Source organism: Chiloscyllium punctatum, chromosome 11 (assembly GCF_047496795.1).
Source record: "Chiloscyllium punctatum isolate Juve2018m chromosome 11, sChiPun1.3, whole genome shotgun sequence".
NCBI classification, from domain to species: Eukaryota; Metazoa; Chordata; class Chondrichthyes; order Orectolobiformes; family Hemiscylliidae; genus Chiloscyllium; species Chiloscyllium punctatum.
The window spans coordinates 78210092-78233869 of record NC_092749.1 but is presented as its reverse complement, the minus strand read 5'-3'; the positions used below and the strand labels follow the sequence as shown (position 1 = coordinate 78233869).

Sequence of the window (23778 nt, the reverse complement as noted above, 5' to 3'; positions counted from 1 at the left end):
TCTGGGGCACCCGCACTAAGCAGCCATACTGCCCTGTGGCTAAATACTTTAACTCTTCGTCCCACTCCGCCAAGGACAAGAGGTCCTGGACATCCTCCATCGCCAAATCCTAACCACCCGACATCTGGAGAAAGAACGCTTCATCTTCTGCCTTGGGACCTTGAACCACACGGGATCAATGTAGATTTCACCAGGTTCCCAATTCCCCTCTCCCAACCTTATCCCTGTCCCAACCTTCTAACTCGGCACCATCCTCTTGAATAGTCCTAACTATCCATCTTCCTTCCCATCTATCTGCTCCACCCTCCTCTCTGATCTATCACTTTCACCCCCACCTTTACTTACCTATCATATTCCCAGCTACCCGCCACCAGCCCCGCCTCCTCCCATTTATTATCTCAGTCCCTTTGGCCCAGAATCTTCATTCCTGGTGAAGGGCTTGTGCCCAACTCTCCTGCTCCTCGGATGCTGCCTGACTGGCTGTGCTTTTCCAGCACCACACTCTTCGACTCTGTTTTCTATGATGAGATGTATAAGATTACAAGAGGCATGGACAGAGTGAATAGGAAGCTTCTCTCCTTAGTTGAAGAGTCAATTTTAAAGGTGAAAGGATGTTTAGAGGGGATTTGAGAAAATTTCATTCAGAGGGTGGTGAAAATCTGGAATGAATTGTTTGGGAGGATGATTGAGGCGGGAATCCTCATAATCTTAAAAAAGTACTTGGACGAGCACTTGAAATGTAATAACCCATGGGCCAAGTGCTGGAAACTGGACTGATGCAAATTTAGAGTCATTTTCTTTCAGTGATTCTAGTCCAAGTATATCAAATCTTGAATAATGAAAAACAAGTGTAAATTGGACATTTCGCATTTATTTAAAAATTCCAACAATAAAACAATGTTGTACATTGTATTTATGTTTTTTTAGCAGTATAGTTTAAACCAATGCCACATCAAACTGCACCAAAACAAAACATTGAACTGAGATACTGCACTGTACAGTAAAGGAACATATACTAACTGTAGTTCAGTTTGCTGAAGATATTGTGCCATAGTAGTGTTTCACATATACAAGTTTGAGGAAGAGGTCTGGTAGCATTCTAGGTTTCAGATGCCTAGCCCAAAGACGCTGACTATACAAAACATCGTCTTATTCTCCCATCTCACAGTGCAGCTTCCTAAAAACAAGTAAGAGAGGAGGTGAAAATTCTTTTATTGCAAGGATCATACAAGTAGAAGCAATTTAAAGTAGAACTAGTCAATACACTACAAATTTGACAAGAATTTTTGTTTTTCTCTAAATACACCATGCAGCAATTGCAGAAAGGAGCCTGTCTTGATTTAGCACTTGCACGTGCAATGATCTAACCACAAGGTAATCCTAGATTTGCTCTTACTCCATTTTCATTGCAATTCTACATTCAAGCAACTGGCATTAAGTCAGACTCTCATCTTATAAGCACCTTGAGTAGTGAACTCTTCCAACCTACTGCAACTACATTTCATATTTTAATTATTAAATATGTTAAGGATCAATAAACAGCATAACATATAATCATACATTAGATATACCAAAGCTATTTCGTAGTTTTCATACAAAACAGATGTATGTGTGTACTGATGCTCACAGACACATAATAAACAGAGAATCTAGCTATTTTTATTCATTGCGTGGGGATTGCTGGCAATGCCAGCATTTGTTGCCCTTTAAGTGATTAACTCTTCAGGCCATTTCTGAGGGCAGTTGAAGGTCAGTCATGTTTCTGTGGATCTGAAGGCACATGAATGCCAAAACAGTTAAGGACATAGGATTTTCTTCCCTAGAGTAGATTAGTGAACCAAATGTGTCAACAATCGACAATTAGAATAGCTTTTTTAATTCTAGATTTTATCAAATACACATTTCCCTGTGTATTTACAGGGATTTGAACATATCTGTAAAGCATTGTCAGGAACTTGCACAGGAGAGGTAAAAAAATTCATGATCTACGTGGGTATGATCTCTCTGAACTATTTTTCCCCTGCGAAGACATCTAAGATGCATGTGTGGTCGTAACTTTTGAAACCAGAATGGCTTTGGCATGGATGCTCAGAGTGGCTGCGCTGCTTAGAGGCAACAGTACACAATAGGTTTCAAGGGCATAGGCAGAACTAAGAAACAGATTTTACTAATGGGCTATGAGGAGTTAGATGCTATACTGAAAAGAAACACAAGACAAAATTCTTTATCTAAATGTGTGCAATATTCATAACAAGACTCATGAATTAATGGGCCAAATAGAAATGAAAGGGAATAAAATGACAACAGATGCGGTTGCACTAGTGTAAAAATGTTATCTTTTAATTTTTTCTGTGTTTTTGATTGCGTGGACTGAAATGATTTCAAAATACAAAGGTTGTTGAAGAAAATCAAGTTACCCGACACTCATTTAAATGTTGCTTACATAGCTGCAGGTGGGGTAGGAGGTTTGCTTGTTTTCGTTACAGACGAATTGGAACTAAAGGACTGGATTTGTTCAGCAAGTAACTGATTGATCTATGGGTAAGTGACCAGTTACTGATAACAAAGGGCGGAGGTGGGTACTGCAGATGCTGGAGATTAGAGTCAAGATTAGAGTGGTGCTGGAAAAGCACAACAGGTTAGGCAGCATCCGAGGAGCAGGAAAATCGATGTTTCAGTCAAAAGCCCTTCATCATTGATGACAAAGGACTTCTGTCTGCCAACAATTATCCGATTGATTCCCTGGTAGCAGAATAGCTTGGGAATCATGAATATCTTGGTAAAGTAAATCAGACCTTTGGAATTGAAAGAGCTATGTTTCTGCTCCATATTAAAAAGCATCACAAGCTTGAAAATAGCCAGTTTATTTTCCCTCATTCATTGCTGTAGCTGTTATTTTAATTATAAATCCTTATAAGTATGAACTAGTGTCTCCTATAAACAAGTGAAAGTATTGGGAGAAGGAAGATCAATCTGATCGGCACAAGAACTATTTAGGTCAACATGGGATTTCAGGGCAGAGGGAGATGGAAAGAAGTTAGGATTCTCCAAGAGATAAAATAAAGTAATAAAGTCTCTAGGAGATGTTTGGATAATAGAACAGAGTGGATGGAAGACAAATTTATTGATTGTACAAGTTATGTGCAGGACACAGAACCTGTAAAAGAATATAGTTAGGTTAAGTGAATGGGTAAATACTAGGCAGATGGAGTATTTGAGAAAATGAGATTGCCCACTTCTGAAAGAACAGAAAAACAAAATATTAATTCAGTGGAGAGAGACTACAAAATGCTGCAAGACGAAGGATGTTCTTGCGTTTGAATAAACAAAAATGCTGTAATAGTGAATAATTAGGAATGCAAATTATATTTTGCCCTTTATGGGAAAGGAGAGTTATTGAGTCACAGACACATACAGCACTGAAACAGACCCTTCAATCCAACCCATCCATGTTGACCAGATATCCCCACCTAAACTAGTCGCACCTGCCAGCACCTGGCCCATATCCCTCCAAACACTTCGTATTCATATACCTATCCAAATGCCTCTTAAATGTTGCAATTGTACTAGCCTCCACCACTTCCTCTGGCAGCTCATTCCATATATGTATCACCCTCTGTGAGAAAACGTTGCCCTTTAGGTCTCTTTTATATCTTTCCCCTCTCACCTGAAACCTATGCCCTCTAGTTCTGGACTCCCCCACCCGAGGGAAGAGACTTTGTCTATTTTATCCTATCTATGCCTCTCATGATTTTGTAAACCTCAGCCTGTGACGCTCCAGGGAAAACAGCTTCAGCCTATTCAACCTCTCCCTATACCTCAAACCCTCCAACCCTGGCAACATCCTTGCAAATCTTTTCTGAACCCTTTCAAGTTTCACAACATCTTTCCGATAGGAGGGAGACCAGAATTGCATGCAATATTCCAACAGTGGCCTAAATAATATCCTGTATAACTGCAACAGGACCTCCCAACCCCTGTATTCAATACTCTGACCAATAAAGGAAAGCATACTAAATGCCGCCTTCTTTATTCTATCTGCCTGCGACTCTATTTTCAAGGAGCTATGAACCTGCACTTCTAGGTCTCTTTGTTCAGCAACACGCCCTAGGACCTTACCATTAAGTATATAAGTCTTGCTAAGATTCGCCTTCCCAAAATGCAGCACCTCACATTTATCTAAATCAAACTCTATCTGCCACATCTCAGCTTATTGGCCCCATCTGATCAAGATCCTCTTGTAATCTGAGATAACCTTCTTCGCTGTCCACTACACCTCCAATTTTAGTGTCATTTGCAAACTTACTAACTATACCTCTTACGCTCACATTAAAATCAATTATATAAATGATGAAAATTAGTGGACCCAGCACCGAGCCTTGGTGGTATAGGCCTCCAGTCTGAAAAACAACCCTCCACCAGCACCTTGTCTTCTACCTTTGAGCCAGTTCTGTCTCCAAATGGTTAGTTTTCCCTATATTCCTATATTCCTTGTTAACCAGTTTCCCATGGGGAACCTTGTCGAACGCCTTACTGAAGTCCATATAGATCACGTCTACCTCTCTACCCTCATCAATCCTCTTTGTTACTTATTTTAAAAATCCAATCAAGGAATATAAAAGTAATGTAGTCTTGCAATGGCTATTCGTGAGGAGAAAGTGAGGGCTGCAGATGCTGGAAATCAGAGTCAAGAGTGTGGTGCTGGAAAAGCACAGCAGATCAGGCAGCATCCAAGGAGCATCAGAATCGATGTTTCAGGCAAAAGCCCTTCAACCTGACCTGCTGTGCTTTTTCAGCACCACATTCTCGACTGCTATTAGTGAGACCACACTGAAAGCATGGAATACAGTTTTGTTCTCTTTATTTGTTTTCCAACTGCATTTTAGAGAAGATTCATTAGGTTAATTCCTGGGTCATGTTCCCCCCAATTTTTTTTCTGCTGTGCAGACATCCAAGGGTCTGTGTGTAGCAGTAATTTCTGCATTTAAAATTGAGCCACGGTGGCTCAAAGGTTAATGATAATCTGTGTGGAATTTGCAGATTCTCCCCATGTCTGCGTGGATTTCCTCCCACAATCCAAAGATTGTGAGGGTTAGGTGGATTGGTAATGCTAAATTGCCCATAGTTGGCCAGGGATGTATAGGTTAAATGGAAATGCAATGTTACAGGGGATAGGATAGGAGGGAATGAGGTCCAGCTGGGATGCTTTGCAGAGGGTTGGTGTAGACACAATGGGCCTAATCTGCTTCCACACTGTCAGGATTCTATGATTCTAGCATGCCGATCACCATCCACAAGACCACTGAGATGCACAGTTTAGCTGGAATGCTGTTTATGGGACAAAGGTTTTATGTGGAAAAGTTGAGGTCGGGTCAATAATAACTGTAGTTTAGAAGAAAAATTTGTGATATGATTCAAACACAGAAGATTCTGAGGGGACTTGATTCAAGGTTGGTGCTGAGAGGAAGCTGCCTTCATGGGATAAACAACCATTAGCATTGTTTTATAATAAATGGTCTCCCATTCCAAACAGGCACTGGCCAAATTTTCTTGAATGGTGGAGCAGGCTTGAGGGCCAAATTGTTTTCCCCTTCTATTTCTATGAACTAGATGCTGAATTTCAAATACAGTTCAACTCGCTCACTTTGTGACAAATCAATGTTGGATGCGAAAAGGAATAGAAGAAAGGTGGAAATACTCAGTAATTTCATTTACACAGCATGTTGTGTTGAAACACTTCAAAGCACTATAACAAAATCATTATGTTCCAAAAATGTATACGAGGTAAACAGAAGATTCTATTTATCTAGATTTACTCAGATAATACTCACCGTCAGCATTATTATCCCAGTAACAGGAACTAGCTGTGTGCAAACCAGCACCATTCTTTTGCATTATTACAGAGGTCACTGAAGGAAAATACAAATTAAGTTGGGTTAACATCCAAAATGTTAAAAACATTGTTCACATTTGGGAAAGATCTCGGACACCACAATATTTAGCAATTAATGCACTATTTTATGGTTGCAATTTAACATCTTTCCAACAGGTTCGATAAAAAAAATGACAAAACAACATAATTGCAAGCAATCAAATTAAAATTGTTAAAGAAGCTGTTTTAAGTCTGTCCAAGAGAAAGGCTGCAGTAGTGAGTATAGTGGATTCTTTCTTGATTATATGTTTTTGGAGATAAGTCTCTTGATTAAACTTAAAATATAAGCCATAGCTATTAATTTAACCTGGGGCAGGGTTTGTAGAGGAATAAGACGATGTTATTTTCTGGGTCTGTAGACTGTGAAGGAGCAAAAATGATCTTTGCAGTGATATGTACTTCTTGTCAGATGTGGGAGTTTAAAGAGAGTTTAAGGGTTACTGCAGATTATATCTGCCAAAAATGCTGTTGGATGCGAATCTTATCATATCGAGTGGATCGGCTGGAGAGACAGTTAGAAGCGATGAGGAATTTGCAACAGCAACAGTATGTGATGGACGGTAGTTGTAGGAAGGGGGGAAAGAGTCAGATACAGTTACATAGATGGGTTAACTCCAGGAAGGGAGAAAAAGGTCAGCACCTAGGGCAGGAGTCTTTTGTGGATATACCCATTTCTAACAGGTATGCTGTTTTGGAAAATGTAGGGGTTGATGGATTCTCAGGGGAATGTAGCACGAACAGCCAAGTTTCTGGTATTGAGACTGGCTCTAATGCAACGTCAGCTTCTAAGAGATCAATTGTGTTAGGGGATTCTGTAGTTAGAGGTATAGACAGACGTTTCTGTAGCCAGCACAGAAAAAGCAGAATGGTGTGTTGTTTCCCTGGTGCCAGGATCAAGGATGTCTCAGAGATGGTGCAGAATGTTCTCACGGGGGAGAGGGGCCAGCAGGAGATAATTGTCCACATTGGAACCAACTACATTGAAAGGGAAAAGGTTGAGACTCTGAAGGGAGATTACAGAAAGTTAGGCAGAAATTTAAAAAGGAGGTCCTCAAGGGTAGTAATATCTGGATTACTCCCAGTGCTACGAACTAGTGAAGGCAGGAATAGGAGGATAGAGCAGATGAATGCATGGCTGAGGAGCTGGTGTATGGGAGAAGGATTCGCATTTTTGGATCATTGGAATCTCTTTTGGGGTAGAAGTGACCTTTACAAGAAGGACGGATTGCACCTAAATTGGAAGGGGACTAATATACTAGCAGGAAAATTTGCTAGAACTGGTCGGGAGCCAGGGAGATGGGAGCCAGGGAGATACTGAGGAAAGAGATCGATCTGAGACGGGTACAGCTGAGAACAGAAGTGATCAAACAGTCAGGGCAGGCAGGGGCAAGGTAGGACTAACAAATTAAACTGCATTTATTTCAATGCAAGGGGCCTAACAGGGAAGGCAGATGAACTCAGGGCATGGTTAGGAACATGGGACTGTGATATCATAGCAATTACGGAAACATGGCTCAGGGATGGGCAGGACTGGCGGCTTAATGTTTCAAGATACAAATGCTACAGGAAGGATAGAAAGGGAGGCAAGAGAGGAGGGGGATTGGCATTTTTGATAAGGGATAGTATTACAGCTGTGCTGAGGGAGGATATTCCCGGAAATACATCCAAGGAAGTTATTTGGGTTGAACTGAGAAACAAGAAAGGGATGATCACCTTATTGGGATTGTATTATAGACCCCCCAATAGTCAGAGGAAAATTGAGAAACAAACTTGTAAGGAGATCTCAGCTATCTGTAAGAATAATACGGTAGTTACGGTAGGGAATTTTAACTTTCCAAAACAACAACTGGGATTGCCATAGTGTTAAGGTTTAGATAGAGAGGAATTTCTTTAGTATGTACAAGACAATTTTCTGATTCAGTATGTGGATGTACCTACTAGAGAAGGTGCAAAACTTGACCTACTCTTGGGAAATAAGGCAGGGCAGGTGACTGAGGTGTCAGTGGGGGAGCACTTTGGGGCCAGCGGCCATAATTCTATTCGTTTTAAAATAGTGATGGAAAAGGATAGACCAGATTTAAAAGTTGAATTCCTAAATTGGAGAAAGGCCAATTTTGACGGTATTAGGCCAGAACTTTTGAAAGCTGATTGGAGGCAGATGTTCGCAGGTAAAGGGACAGCTGGAAAATGGGAAGCCTTCAGAAATGAGATAACGAGAATCCAGAGAAAGTATATTCCTGTTAGGGTGAAAGGGAAGCTGAAAATGTGTTGCTGGAAAAGCACAGCAGGTCAGGCAGCATCCAAGGAACAGGAGGATCATAGTTTCGGGCATAAGCCCTTCTTCAGGAATGATTCATTCCTGAAGAAGGGCTTATGCCCGAAACATCGATTCTCCTGTTCCTTGGATGCTGCCTGACCTGCTGCGCTTTTCCAGCAACACATTTTCAGCTCTGATCTCCAGCATCTGCAGTCCTCACTTTCTCCTCCAGGGTGAGAGGGAAGGCTGGTAGGTATAGGGAATGCTGGATGACTAAAGATATTGAGGGTTTGGTTAAGAAAAAGAAGGAAGCATGTGTCAGATACAGACCAGATAGATTGAGTGAATCCTTAGAAGAGTATAAAGAAAGATACTTAAGAGGGAAATCAGGAGGGCAAAACGGGGACATGAGTTAGCTTTGGCAAATAGAATTAAGGAGAATCCAAAGGGTTTTTTCAAATATATTAAGGACAAAAGTGTAACTAGGGAGAGAAGATGGGCCCCTCAAAGATCAGCAAGGCAGCCTTTGTGTGGAGCCACAGAAAATGAGGGAGATACTAAATGAAAAAAAGTTTGCATCAGTATTTACCGTGGAAAACGATATGGAAGATATAGACTGTAGGAAAATAGATGGTGATATCTTGCAAAATGTCCAGATTACAGAGGAGGAAATGCTGGATGTCTTGAAACGGTTAAAGGTGGATAAATCCCCAGGACCTGATCAGGTGTACCCGAGAACTCTATGGGAAGCTACAGAAGTGATTGCTGGGCCTCTTGCTGAGATATTTGTATCATTGATAGTCACAGGTGAGGTGCCGGAAGACTGCAGGTTGGCAAACGTGGTGCCACTGTTTAAGAAGGGTGGTAAAGACAAATCAGGGAACTATATACCGGTCTTGGTGGTGGGCAAGTTGTTGGAGGAAATCCTGAGGGACAGGATGTACATGTATTTGGAAAGACAAGGACTGATTTGGGATAGTCAACATGGCTTTGTGCATGGGAAATCATGTCTCACAAACTTGATTGAGTTTTTTGAAGAAGTAACAAAGAAGATTGATGAGGGCAGAGCAGTGGATGTGATCTATAGGGACTTCAGTAAGGCATTCGACAAGGGTCCCCATGGGAGACTGGTTAGCAAGGTTAGATCTCGTGGAATACAGGGAGAACTAGCCATTTGGATACAGAACTGGCTCAAAGGTAGAAGACAGAGGGTGGTGGTGGAGGATTGTTTTTCAGACTGGAGGCCTGTGACCAGTGGAGTGCCACAAGGATCGGTGCTGGGTCCTCTACTTTTTGTAATTTACATAAATGATTTGGATGCGATCATAAGAGGTACAGTTAGTAAGTTTGCAGATAACACCAAAATTGCAGGTGTGGTGGACAGTGAAGAGGGTTACATCAGATTACAACAGGACTAAATGGGCCAATGGGCTGAGAAGTGGCAGATGGAGTTTAATTCAGATAAATGCGAGGTGCTGCATTTTGGGAAAGCAAATCTTAGCAGGACTTATACACTTTATGGTAAGGTATTAGGGTGTGTTGTTGAACAAAGAGACCATGGAGTGCAGGTTCATAGCTCCTTGAAAGTGGAGTCGCAGATAGATAGGATAGTGAAGAAGGCATTTGGTATGCTTTCCTTTATTGGTCAGAGTATTGAGTACAGGAGTTGGGAGGTCATGTTGCGGCTGTACTGGAATTTGATTAGGCCACTGTTGGAATATTGTGTGCAATTCTGGTCTCCTTCCTATCGGAAAGATGTTGTGAAACTTGAAAGGGTTCAGAAAAGATTTATAAGGATGTTGCCAGGGTTGGAGGATCTGAGCTACAGGGAGAGGCTGAACAAGCTGAAGCTGTTTTCTCTGAAGCGTCGGAGGCTGAGGGGTGACCTTATAGAGGTTTACAAAATTATGAGGAGCACAGATAGAGTAAATAGACAAAGTCTTTTCCCTGGGGTTGGGGAGTCTAGAACTAGAGGGCATAGGTTTAGGGTAAGAGGGGAAAGATATAAAAGAGACCTAAGGGGCAATTTTTTCACGTAGAGGGTGGTACGCATATGGAATGAGCTGCCAGAGAACGTGGTGGAGGCTGGTACAATTGCAACACTTAAGAGGCATTTGGATGGGTATATGAATAGGAAGGGTTTGGAGGGATATGGGTCGGGTGCTGGCAGGTGGAACTAGATTGGGTTGGGATATCTGGTCGGCATGGATGGGTTGGATCGAATGGTCTGCTTCCATGCTATACATCTCTATGACTCTAATAGTGGATTTGATTATCCAGTTGAAGCGGGAGCAGCAGTATGGATAGGATGAACAGCAGGCTGAATCTTCTGAGAAATGGCAATTCGTCTGTCACGCCAGTATATTTTTTCTTTTACCTAAACTGCATTGAGCTACGTGCTTCTGGCCTTAATCTCATTTTCCAGCTGCTTCAAAAATGCAGAATCAGCACTAGATGGGTGGCACGGTGGCACAGTGGTTAGCACTGCTGCCTCACAGCGTCAGAGTCCAGGTTCAATTCCCGCCTCAGGTGACTGACTGTGTGGAGTTTGCACATTCTCCCTGTGTCTGTGTGGGTTTGCTCCGGTTTCCTCCCACAGTCCAAAAATGTGCAGGTTAGCTGAGTTGGCCATGCTAAATTGCCCGTAGTGTTAGGTGAAGGGGTGAATGTAGGGGAATGGGTCTGGGTGGGTTGCACTTTGGCGTGTCGGTGTGGACTTGTTGGGCCAAAGGGCCTGTTTCCACACTGTAAGTAATTTAATCTAGAGGCCAAACCGTGCTTTTGTTTTAAAAAAAACAGCAACAGCCATATTCTTGGATTTAAAGGGCTAACGCCTCTTTGATAAGCTATAAGAGAAAGTATGTAAGTTGGATGAGGAATCCAGCAAGCAGGTAAGTGGATGACAATAGGCATTGGGGGAGGGTTTCGGTTCAGAGGATGGAGAAAGGTTCATTCAAGTAGAGGGAGAGTTACAGGAAGGGCGACCTGTGGGGCAAGGGATTCAAGTTTTAATCCCTCCAAACTTTATAAAGTAACAATTCAGGTCAATAAACTGGAACCCTTTGAAGTCTCCAATTCTAAATTAGGAGTTGGAAACTTGATTGGAGGGTTCCAGACATTCGATAACTGTCCATAGGAAGTTTAAAATTCTGACAATGGGAACATGTTTCTCTCATGCAAACTGCACTGCCCGTGATTGTAAATAACTCAACTTTCTCGAAGAACAACAGCCTGATTTATCAATTTATCCTTGTAACTGAAGTCTCTCAGCCCTGTGGTGGAAGAATTAAGTATACATTTACTCGAAGAATATTGATAGATTACGTGCATAAGGAGACAAATCTTCATGACTTCAATTCACTTGGAACGGGAGCCAGATTTTCAAGGTTTCAGAAAGTACACTATGGTGCATCTGGGTGGCGGATGAAGGAGCAGCCATACAAAAAACACTTCTGTGCCAGGTGGAAGGACACATACAGCATTCCCATGAAATATTTCAGATTGTGAGGCATGAGCCCCTGAGGCAGGTGCAGGAACGCAGGGCCAATGTGAAATTCCGTCTGAGCAGGGGTAGGGGCAGATGAGATCCCACCACCTCCCTGAGAATACTTCAACTGTGATACAATGTTGGGTCTGAGTACCACCTTTTTCAAGCAACAGATGGCACTGGCTATGAGCTGGGTAGGGTGGCATGATGGCTCAGTGGTTGGGGGTTGCATGGTGGCACAGTGGTTAGCACTGCTGCGTCTCAGCGCCAGAGACCTGGGTTCAATTCCTGTCTCAGGCAACTGTGTGGAGTTTGCACATTCTCCCAGTGTCTGCGTTGGTTTCCTCCAGGTGCCCCGGTTTCCTCCCACAGTCCAAAAATGTGCAGGTTAGGTGAATTGGCCATGCTAAGTTGCCCGTAGTGTTAGGTGAAGGGGTAAATGTAGGGGAATGGGTCTGGGTGGTTTGCTCTTCGGAGGGTCAGTGTGGACTTATTGGGCCGAAGGGCCTGTTTCCACACTGTAAGTAATCTAATCTAATTCCAACCTTGGGCGACTGTCTATGTGGAGTTTGCACATTGTCCCAGTGTCTGCTTGGGTTTCCTCCGGGTGCTCTGGTTTTCTTCCACAGTCCCAAAGATGTGCAAGTTAGGTGAATTGACCAGGATAAATTGCCCATAGTATTCAGGGATGCGAGGCTAGGTGCATTAGTCAGGGAAAATGTAGAGTAATAGGGGAATGGATCCAGGTGGAATACTCTGGAAAGTCAATGTGGATTTGCTGGACTAAGATGGTCTGTTCCCACACTGTAGGGATTCCATTCGATCCACTACCACCCTATTTACCAATTCTTGTGGCAACATCCAGGCAGACCTCTGCCACTCAGCACATCGCTAACAACGATGGCCCTCCACTCCACTAACCACTCAAACCTGCAATGATGGAGGTGCAGATTCCTGTGCAGCCGGTCTTTGATGATAACCACTATTCCTGATGGTGGGAAGACTGACATGGGTTGACTAAGTACTAGACAACGAACAGATCCTGGTAAAAGACTGGGATCTAAGGTATCCCTAAAGACCCTCATGGTCTATGAACTGGAGCTGCCTGTCATAATTGAGCACTTGGCTTAACAAACACATCGCCAAGGCTCACCATCTGGGAGTAGGCTCAACAAAAACATATTGCTACAGGGTCTGAAGACAAAAAAAGTTGCTACCTCGGTGCAGAGGCATATCAGCAACTGAATGCTCTCCTAACATGGAGACTCAGAACCTCTGTAACAACTCAGTTCATCATCTTGTCCCAGAAGAAATAACAAAATCGGGGCGGCATCAAAGGGCCAGACAGTACGACCACACAGAAGCTGGTTTATGACCAGCGCTTAGCCCCTGTAACATAGTACTCACCGTAGTCCTGTCCTGTGCTGTACTTAGGTAAATGGAGACTTTGGCCTCCAGTTCCTGCCAATTCACTGGTCTGGATTCCTCAGTTAGGCTAACACAGAGCCCCAGATCAAGGAGAAGGGTCCTGACAGATGTGGCTCAGTACACTTTCTGCTACTCGTAAATTCTCCCCAGGTCAGCAGAGTCAGTGAACAGGAGGAACACGTTGTTGGCTTAAGACGAAAGAATCAACCCTGTTCCCACTCTATGCAGCATCAATCCTGACAACCTTCTCCACAAGAGGTACAGGCAAGGCTCTGCGCAAAGGCAAAAAAGCTAGCCAGATAAGGGGCAAATCTGATGGACACCTCTCGCAAAGTAAAGGGATGCCATCAGTAACCCATTAAGTTTTGGGTGGCACGGTGGCACAGTGGTTAGCACTGCTGCCTCACAGTGCCAGACACCTGGGTTCAATTCTCGCCTCGGGCAACTGTCTGTGTGGAGTTTGCACATTCTCCCTGTGTCTGTGTGGGTTTCCTCCGGGTGCTCCGGTTCCCTCCCACAATCCAAAGATTAGATTAGATTAGATTACTCACAGTGTGGAAACAGGCCCTTCGGCCCAACAAGTCCACACCGCCCCGCCGAAGCGCAACCCACTCATACCCCTACATTTGCCCCTTACCTAACACTACGTGCAATTTAGCATGGCCAATTCACCTGCCCTGCACATCTTTGGACTGTGGGAGGAAGATGTGCAGGTTAGTTGAATTAGTTATGCTAAATTGCCCGTAGTGTTAGGTGAAGGGGTAAATGTAGGGGAATGGGTCTGGGTGGGTTGCTCTTTGGAGGGTCAGTGTGGACTTATTGGACCAAAGGGCCCGTTTCCACACTGTAAGTAATCTAATCTAATCTTTAATCAGACACTCCTCAGTGGTGACAGAAGTGGTGGCCAACCTGAACCCAAATGTTCGCAGAATTCAGAGTAGTTACTTGGGATCCATCCCATTGAATACTTCCACCTGATCAAGGGGCAGCAGCAACCAACTTCACTAAAGGGCAGCAGTTCAATGTAGTCATTCTCCAGGAAATCACAGAACACACTGGAGAACTCATAGTCAATCCAGCACCCTGGGGACCTAGCCCTAAAGAGCCGGGTGAGGGCACCAATGATGGGAGCATCAAGCAAAATGGTGTCCCTTGGCCATCCTGCAGCAGGTCCTTTCACAGAACTCTGCCAGCATCATTGAAAGATGGATCCAGAGAAAACAGAGTCAAGTAACAGGCCAAGGTTTGATCCTTGATGCCCACTGGATCGGAGATGAGGGAACTATCATCACCAGCAGTAGAAAGAGCTGCTGATGGGCTCCCCGCCTTCTTTCCAGTGAGAAGGGACAGCCGCAGACCACGTCTTCGAGGAACCAGATTCATGAACTCACATATGCACCTCAGGACCCGATGAGTTGGAATGTCCCATAGCTTGCCCGTCTTTGTCTTCCCTCTACAGGTCCATGTCGGGCTGACCGAGACATGACTCCAGTTCGAATACCTCCTTCTCAAACTCCTTGACCTTGGACTCCTGCTTCTTAACCTCTTGAGTATTCCTGGTAGGATATGAGGATGTGAGTCTTGCCCTTAGACTCAAGGAGGGAAACTCCCACCCCAGATTCCTTCTCCAGCTGGCCCAGAACTGATGGAATTGCCATGGAACTGGCCACCCTTCAGCCATTGGCTGTTGAAGTGCCAAAATGCAGAACCCAGCCAGATGTGGAATGGGGTGAGCTGTGTCCACGCCAAGTGGTGATCTGTGCATGGAATCTGTTGCACACAGGGCTGCAGAAGTTCAGGAGACATACTCCCATGTAAGGCTGTTGACTCTCGATGCTCAGACCCCAGGCCTCACAAAGTAAAGCAGTATGGAGATTTCAGAAGTCCACCAGATTGAATGATTTGACCAAGTCCCTTAACCTCCACTCAATGCCAGACCAGTCTGGGCACTACCATGGTTCAGCTCTTCAAAGGTGCAATTGAAAATCCATGACCCCCACCTCCACATACAAAATGGGCTAACCAATGGCCACCTGCTAGAATTGGAGGCGAGCTGACTCATGTAGACCTGATCTGGACACTCTGGAAGATACCACATACTTCACGAAGGACTGAGAAGTTGTTGTTCCCTGCTGCCGTTGATGTTGACACTGGCTAGGATTGTCTTCCTACCAGCAACACTATACAAACTTCACAATCACCCTCAGTGAGTAGAAGGAGGAAGGGTACACAGAGTTTGTGCCTCTCTTAAGAGCTTACTGAGGAATGTTTCAAGCTACTGCTGGTTGTTTCAGGCCATTCTGGGGGCAGTCCAAGCTGTCCAGATGGAACAAAGAAGACCATCTCAAAACTTTTCCAGCAGTTGAAAACCAGCTGGATACTATCCTGACAACTGAGACATTTTTGTGAAAATTCCTGGAGTTACTGAGGTAAGATATGGGGAAGATTGGAGGGGGACACAAGGAAATGCATAACCTCACTGAAGATGGACTCTACAGCAGGCGCAGCACTCACAACCAAGCCCTCATTCTCGTCTGGGTGGTCGCTCAGGAACACGGACCCTTCACCCACCATGAGGGAGGGGGTAGATGTCGTTGAAAGTCACCTGCTAGCTTAACTCCCCCAGTGTCACCACCCCAAAATTGCAGGCAAGGGCTTCTTTGGTGGACTCCAATGGGGAGGGGTTTCAGACATCATGTGGCAAGGACTCAGGGTCCTGTTGGCCTATTGATATCAAGTCACCTGGCACCTCGGGGAAAATATCCACCCCAAGACTGAGACCCACATCACCGTCCCCACAACCTCCCAGTGATCCAGTAAGGGATGGGTAAAAATAAAGTAGTGGGAGAACTCACCACAATCTCCTGAGGCACTTGATTCGACACATTCCAATACCAGAGCTTTATGATTGGGTGGGAGGAGGTTGTGAAATGATGAAGTTCTTCTCTTGCAGCAAGTCGCACCTCTTCCTCATCATAATGAGGCCTTCTGTCTCATGTCACCATCATTCTCTTTTGGTTCATTGCGCCTCTCCCCGTGCTTTTCAGCAAACACACAAATGGCTGGGAGAGTGACAAGTCTGGGGAAGACTGCCAATATAGTCTCTAGCCTCCAGTTGAGGTCCCTGTGCCGAGCTGAAGAAAGGCTGGAGTGGGGGCTGGTCAATGAATCTCCACACTTGGGTTCAGGATCACTGTGCCTTGTCAACATATACTCAGCCACAAGGGCACTATTGCTTGGGGGTAGGAGGCATTGGAGGTAATGCAACAGGCTCCAGGATGTGAAGGGATGCATCCTTGGAGGGGAAACCTCCAAATGTTTCATCTTGCACCTTTGTTGCTTTCAGGGACAAGCTCACTGACCACATAAGAGTGAACTGCTAGAGACAATAGCAACCTCCAGCACAGACCCTTCTTACTGGGTCTCAAGTGTTTCCAGAGAGGGTGGGGTTAGAGTTGGCACGGGTGTGACTTTGGCGACCTTAGAGATGGGACAATTCTTTCTAACATACCCCATTTCCTTACTCATTGAGCACAGTGAAGGCCCCTCAGTCAGCTCCTCATGAGCCAGGCTAAAGAAGACCTGGCATCAGAAAGAGATTACACGCTGCAGACAATTTTCTTCCTGGCCGAGCAGGATCAGCATTACCCCGACCTCATCTTCCCTACCTAACACAAATGGAACAGGAGCAGCTCACCAGCAATGGGGCATAAATGACCAGCACTATGCGTCAATCTCTAAAGTTTCTATGTCAAATAAGTCCTGCCACAGTGAGCTCCTTCTTGACAGCCAGGCGCAACAACCGCTCAGAAATAAATGGCCTTCCTGTCCATTTGAGTCTGTAACAATCGCTGTCAGGCTGGCATTACCTTGGTACAGACCACAATGCTCATTCCTGTATGACTATAGCTCTTCAACTCTCGACCCTTGAAGAGCCTGAAGGGTGACAGGACCACAGGACCAAAGCAAAAGCAGTTAAAAAGTATGACTGAGCCTATTGCTGGCAGTAATGCTAGGGTTACCATTATGCTAAAAGCCATGCCCACTTCCTAATAAGCAAAAGGAAAATATCCCAGAAAAGACAGCAACCCCAGGTAGCACCCACTCAAAAGTCTTCAGAGGCCCCAGGTAATTCTAACTGTGGCCAAGGCAGTAGAATCAACCCGACATCCAATAGGAATGCCAAGGTTATATGCAACAGGAACACAGGTCCCTATTTCCACTTTTCAGCCCTTAGGTTCTAGGCTCCTTTCTTTCCTGGATCCGCTCTGGGCTCTACCCAGGCTCTGGGTAGACTTTCCAAACTCCTCCTTCAGATAGCCCCAACAATTTTCTTTTTCTGAGGAGCAGGAAATAGTCTTGACCTAAAGGTCTACTGCACCACAAGAACATCACCAGAGGAAACCATTTTTTCTTTACTGTTTTGTATCCTGAAATGCTCTCTCACAACTGAACTTCTTTCTTCTCCATCACTTAAATCACTGATGGTATTTTTTCCCATTTATTAACCACCAGTAAATCAGCAAATTTCCAACTGAATAATTAATGTTCAAAGCCTATTAACAGTGATGCAAAATGCATTGGCAGGGTGGCATGGCAGCTAAATGGTAACACTGCTGCCTCACAGCACCAGGGACTTGGATGCAATTCCAGCCTTGGGTGATTGTGTGGAGCTTGCATATTCTCCCTGTGTCTGTCTGCCTGGGTTTCTGACAGGTGCTCTGGTTTCTTCATATAGTCCAAAGATGCACAGGTTAGGTGGATTGGTCATGCTAAATGGCTAAATGGCCATGGCAAAATGGAAATGTAGCAGGGTTGTTGTTATGGGTGACTTTTTAACTTTCCCAATATTGACTGGCACCTCTTTAGTGCAGATGGTTTGGATGGAGCCGTTTTTGTCAGGCGTGTTCAGAAGCGTTTCCTTACTCAGTATGTAGACAGGCCAATGAGGGGAGAAGCCATTTTGGATTTGGTGCTTGGCAATGACCCAGCACAGATGTCAGATCTCGCTGTGGGAGAACACTTTGGTGATAGTGACCACAACTTCCTCACATTTACCTTAGCCTTGGAGGGGGAAAGGAGCAGTTACCAAAGGAAGATATTTGATTGGGGGAAAAGGAAATTATGATGCTATCAGAACAGGAGTTGGCAAGTACAGACTGGGAGCAATTGTTCCACAGAAAGGGCACAACAGACATGTGAAGACTGTTTAAGAAGCAATTGTTGCAAGTGATGCACAAATTTGTTCCTCTGAGACAGGCAAGAAGGGGTAATGATTAAGGAACCTTGGATGATGAGAACAGAGGAGCTTCTCATCAAAAGGAAGAAGGCAGCTTATGTAAGGTGGAGGAAGCAAGGGTCTAGCAGAGCTTTAGAGGATTACAGACTTACTAGAAAGGAGCTCAGAAATGGACTGAGGAGAGGCACGAGGGGGCATGAAAAAAAACTTGGCAGGAAGGATTAGAGAGAACCTAAAGGCATTTTACTCGTACATGAGGAATAAGAGAATGATCAGGGAGAAGGTAGGGCTGGTCACGGATAGCATAGGGAACTTGTACATGGAGTCTAAGCAGATAGGGGAAGCTCTAAATGAATTTTTTCTTCAGTTTTCACGAAGGAAAGGTACCTTGTTCTGGATGACAACTTTGAGGAGCTGGGAAACAGGCTTGAACAGACCAAGACTGATGAAGTTGACGTGCTAGAAATTTTGGAAAACATTAAGAGAGCTAAGTCCCCAGGGCCAGACCAGATTTATCCTAGAATGCTCTGGGAAACAAGAAAGGAAGTTGCTAAGCCACTGGCGAAGATCTTTGCTTCCTCACTCTCCACGGGAGTCATACTGGAGGATTGGAGGGAGTCAGATGTTGTTCCTCTTTTCAAGAAGGGGAATAGGGAAATCCCTGGCAATTATAGACCAGTCAGTCTTACTTCTGTGGTCAGCAAGGTTTTGGAAAGAATTCTGAATTATGGAATTCTGAATTATTGGAAAGAATTATGACTATTTGGAAAAGCATAGTGTGATTAAAGGCAGTCAGCATGGCTTTGTGAGGGGCAGGTCATGCCTCACAAATCTTATTAAGTTCTTTGAGCAAGTGACGAGACAGGTCGATAAAGGTCGAGCAGTGGATGTGGTGTATCTGGACGTCAGAAGGCATTTGATAAGGCTCCTCATGGTAGACTCATTCTTAAAGTCAGGAGATATCGGATACAGGGAAATTTGGCTGTCTGGATTCAGAATTGGTTGGCTGACAGAAGGCGTTGTGATGCTTGTGATGGAAAGTATTCTGCCTGGAGGTCAGTGGTGAGTGGTCTCCCGCTTGGCTCTATTCTTGGGCCTCTGCTCTTTGTAGTTTTTATAAATGACTTGGATGAGGAGGTTGAGGGGTGGATTAGTAAATTTGCCAATGACACAAAGGTTGGAGGTGCCATTGATAGTATCGAGGGCTATTGCTGGCTGCAGTGTGACAGAGACAGGATGCAGAGCTGGGCTGAGAAATGGCAGATGGCAAATCCCTCAAAGTTGCCACCCAAGTGGATATTTTAAGAAAGCATATGGTGTTTTGGCTCTCATTAAGGTTTTGCTGCAGCTCTGCAAGACCCTGGTAAGACCACACTTGGAATATTGTGTCCAGTTCTGGTCGCCCTATTATAGGAAAAATATAGAGGCTTTGGAGAGGGTGCAAAGAAGGTTTACCAGGATGCTGCCTGGACTGGAGGGCTTGTCTTACAAAGAAAGGTTAACTAAGCTCAGACATTTCTCTCTGGAGAGATGAAGGAAGAGAGGTGATCTGATCAAGGTATTCAAGGTAATGAGAGGCATGGATAGAGTCAATAGCCAGAGACTTTTCCCCAGGGCAGGACTGACTGGCATGAGGGGTCATAGTTTTAAGATATTAGAAGGAAGGTATTGAGGAGACATCAGAGATAAGTTCTTTACACAGAGAGTTGTGAATGCATGGAATGCGTTGCTAGCGGTGGTGGTGGAAGCAGAGTCATTACGGATATTTAAGCGACTGCTGGACATGCACATGAATAGCAGTGAATTGAGAGGTGAGTAGGTTAGGTTATTTTACTTTAGATTAGGAATAATCCATGGCACGATATCATGGGCTGAAGGGCCTGTTCTGTGCTACGTTTCTATGCTCTACGTAAAAATTGCCTGTAGTGTGCAGGTTGGGGGAGGTTAGATTAGTTTTGATTACTTACAGTGTGGAAACAGGCCCTTCAGCCCAACAAGTCCACTCCGTCCCTCCGAAGAGCAACCTACCCTACATTTACCCCTTCACCTAACACTATGGGCAATTTAGCATGGCCAATTCATCTAGCCTGCACATTTTCAGACTGTGGGAGGAGCACCTGGAGGAAACCCAAGCAGACACGGGGAGAATGCGCAAACTCCACACAGGCAGTTACCTGAGGCGGGAATTGAACCCGGGTCTCTGGTGCTGTGAGACAGCAGTGCTAACCACTGTGCCACCATGATCAAAAACCCCTATGCTGGTTTACAGGATGGGACGCCCTTCAGAGGGTCAGTGCAGACTTGATGGGTAGAGTAGGGATTCTATGTCCAGGCGACTGATCGAGGAGTCAAAGCAGATGATGTGCAGCCCACACAAAAAGCACTTCAGTGTCAGACAGAAGGAAACATGGCATTCCCGTGACGCTTTTCAGATTATGGGGTGCGGGCTCTGGACAAGATTCAGGAACGTAGGGCCAATGTTACCTGTTCAGGTGGGTTCTTTTATTCTGAAGAAAATGAGTTGGCAGAGTTGTTCTGTATCTAATCCCTCACATTTGCATATACAAGCAGAGATATGGATACTTTCTAGTTGACCTGTTCAAATATGTCATTACATACCTATCGTGTAGTTGGGACTTGAACTCAGACCTCCTGCATCAGTGAAATGTAGGTAATAGAATAGGGGATTGGGTCTGGGTGGGATAATCTTCGGAAAATTGGTTGGACTTGTTAAGCCAAATGGCCTGTGTCCACACTGTAGGGGTTCTATGAAATGAACAGTACCACTGTGCCATAACAGTCATATCAGGGGAAACCATATATTTTGCACTAAGAAGCGGAATCATGCAAAACTGAGCAACTTTCTTATCATCAAAATCACTAACTCTTTCTTTGCTCTTTTTTCCACTTCTACCCAGAAGTATTATCACACACAACTTCCCATAATCAAATGCGTTTTTTCATTTTTTTAAAAAACTATTAACCACCACCAGCAAAAACAATTGCATAGCAATGAGATCCATTAGGAGCTCTTCTTTTAAGGTTCCATATTGGCAGTTATCCACAAGGTGTTATCAATTGATTATAAAAGAGTAAATGGTTTTGCCCCGGGTGATTGGGGAAAAGAAGTATAAATCATTTTCCCAGGGGCCTTCTTAGCTCTGGACTAGGTAACCCAGGTTCAGGTCCCACCTGCTCCAGAGATGTGTAATAACATTTCTGAACAGCTTGAGTAGAAAAATAAGATAAATTAGAAAAAATAAAAGTGGTTGACTGGGGTGTTCCTGTGATGTAGTGATAGATTCCCTGCCTGTGGGCTAGGGCAGCCCAGGTTCAAGTCCCACCTGCTCCAGAAGTATGTAATATTCATAAGTATGTTGATAGATGAAAGTGTGAAGGACTAAATATATGTAGTTCTTCTATAACGCGGTAGTTGCATCTGAGTGTGACACTGTGTTATAGAAAATCACGTAATATAAGTAATAGGGCCTATGGGAAAAACAGGGTTGGGGCAAACCGCCAATAATATCAGTAAAAATCAAAACAAAAATAGTAGTTAGCCCCTAACTCAAACGATAGCACAGTCTAAGTAAATCTTTAAATCATATATTTTAATGAAATAATACAGTAAATTTAACATTTTAATACTAACATCACTGACTACAGCACCATACCTTTCATGAAGCTCTCCACCAGAAAGCGCGCAAGCTGACTGACAACATGATGCCGACACAGAATTCCAGTCCTCAAGATTCTCCACCAGGTTTGAAATAAAGTTCCTTCTAAATATAGACTACAATTCCCAATTTTAAGCTACGTTTCAAGGCTTGCAGAGCTGATTGCATTTCCATTTTAGCTGAACACACTGAACTTACATTTCACAGATAGAGGATCTGTAGGCTGCCCTTTGCTGTTAGGTAAGTACCAGGGATGAAATTGCGTAACAGTGATGGGAGTTTGCTTTATTAAAAAAAGCCTGCAATTCACTAATTGTGTTATAGCCAAAATGTGTTTAATAAACGTGTGCTACAGGAGAACTACCTGTACAGAATAACTCTGCTGACTTTCATCTTCTTGAGAACAAAAAACCCCATCTGAACAGGTAACAATTGCCACCAGATTCCTGAACATCCCTCAGCAACCCACAGCACACAATCTGAAATGCCTGTGTTTAATTTACTTGGTGCGGATGTGCGTTGCGCATCATCTTCTTTGATTCCTTCATTCGGTGCCTGGACATGCCCTGGCATGCTGAGAGGGAGCAGGGACTCCCAGCAGAGGCTGAGGTTGATTATGACCGCAGATTGCAGCAGTTCAAGTGTTTATTTTGCTGCACTGAGGAGCCTGTGGACCATGTAGGTATCGATTGTGGGCAATTGCATATCATTTTTAGTCATTTTTGTATTTTTCATTGCATTTTGACTTCTATGCTCCTGTCCTATGTGCATTTGTTGCAGAGGTGTGAAGGCAGATTGGTGGACTTCCTTGTGGATCTGTTTCTGAACCTGGCCAGGCAGTCTATAAATAGGTCCAGGAAGTGGATTGTGGTGGGGTAATCTCTGCAAATGTCTGCTGCCCCTTCCAAAGTAATACTTTTGTCTGGGTGTCTTTGGAGAGGGAGTACATTGTGTCCATCAATGTCTCTGGAGAGAGGTGGACACAGTGAGGGTACAATGCTTTATTTCCCCCTCCAACCTAATTTTGATTTAGGTCTTACCCCTCTCTACATACCTCCCCCTCACGTTTGTTAGTTTATATTGCCCTTAACAAGCTTTGCATGTTAGAATTGGCTATATGGGTGTTTTTACTGGTGGTGGTTACTAGCTTTAAAAATACATTAAAGACCTCATGGTGATTTTGTTGGTGGGTAGTTACTTAGTGTGTGACTTCTGAGTATAAAAAAGAAAAAGTAAAAATAAATGTATTCCCCAGGATCATTGCTGTGGTGCAGTGGTAGTGTTAATTTCTCTGAACCAGGAGGCCTTCATTAATAATGGATTCTAACAAATTTCCAAAACAACATTAAACAAACTGGTCTACAGTTTCCTACTTACTGCCTCCCTTCCTTTTTGAAAAGGCGTTATATTTGCATATTCCGCTCCAGTGGAATCTTTCCTGCATCCAGGGAATTTTGGAAGCAATAGAATGACTATCTTTGCTGCCACTTTCTTGAAGATCCTGGGATGTAGGCCATCGGACTTATCTGCCTTCAATCCAAATTGTTTGTTCAGTACTTTAGCTTCCAATGATGAAGATTTTTCTAAGTTCCTACCCTTATCTGGTCTCTGCATCAGCTGTTGGGATTTACTAGCATCCTTCACCATGAAAACTGAAGCAAAGTATTGACTGAGTGACTCCACCATATGTGTTCCCCAGTGTTAACTCCCCAATCTCACCCTCTTCCCTTTTATAAACTTATAGAAGCTTTTGATATC

The 23778-nt window shown here is 44.0% G+C and overlaps 1 protein-coding gene across 1 annotated transcript in view; it reads right to left on the bottom strand.

Moving 5' to 3' along the window:
- Positions 1 to 853: 853 nt before the first annotated feature.
- Positions 854 to 23778, bottom strand: part of LOC140482605 (dynein light chain Tctex-type 1-like) — an 82872-nt gene continuing 59947 nt past the window's right edge. The window contains exons 4-5 of the mRNA XM_072580124.1: positions 5832 to 5909; positions 854 to 1177 (exon numbers count right to left, since the gene is read on the bottom strand). Coding sequence (XP_072436225.1) covers positions 1107 to 1177; positions 5832 to 5909 — 149 coding nt within the window. The 3' untranslated portion in view covers positions 854 to 1106. The remainder of the gene's footprint in view (positions 1178 to 5831; positions 5910 to 23778) is intronic.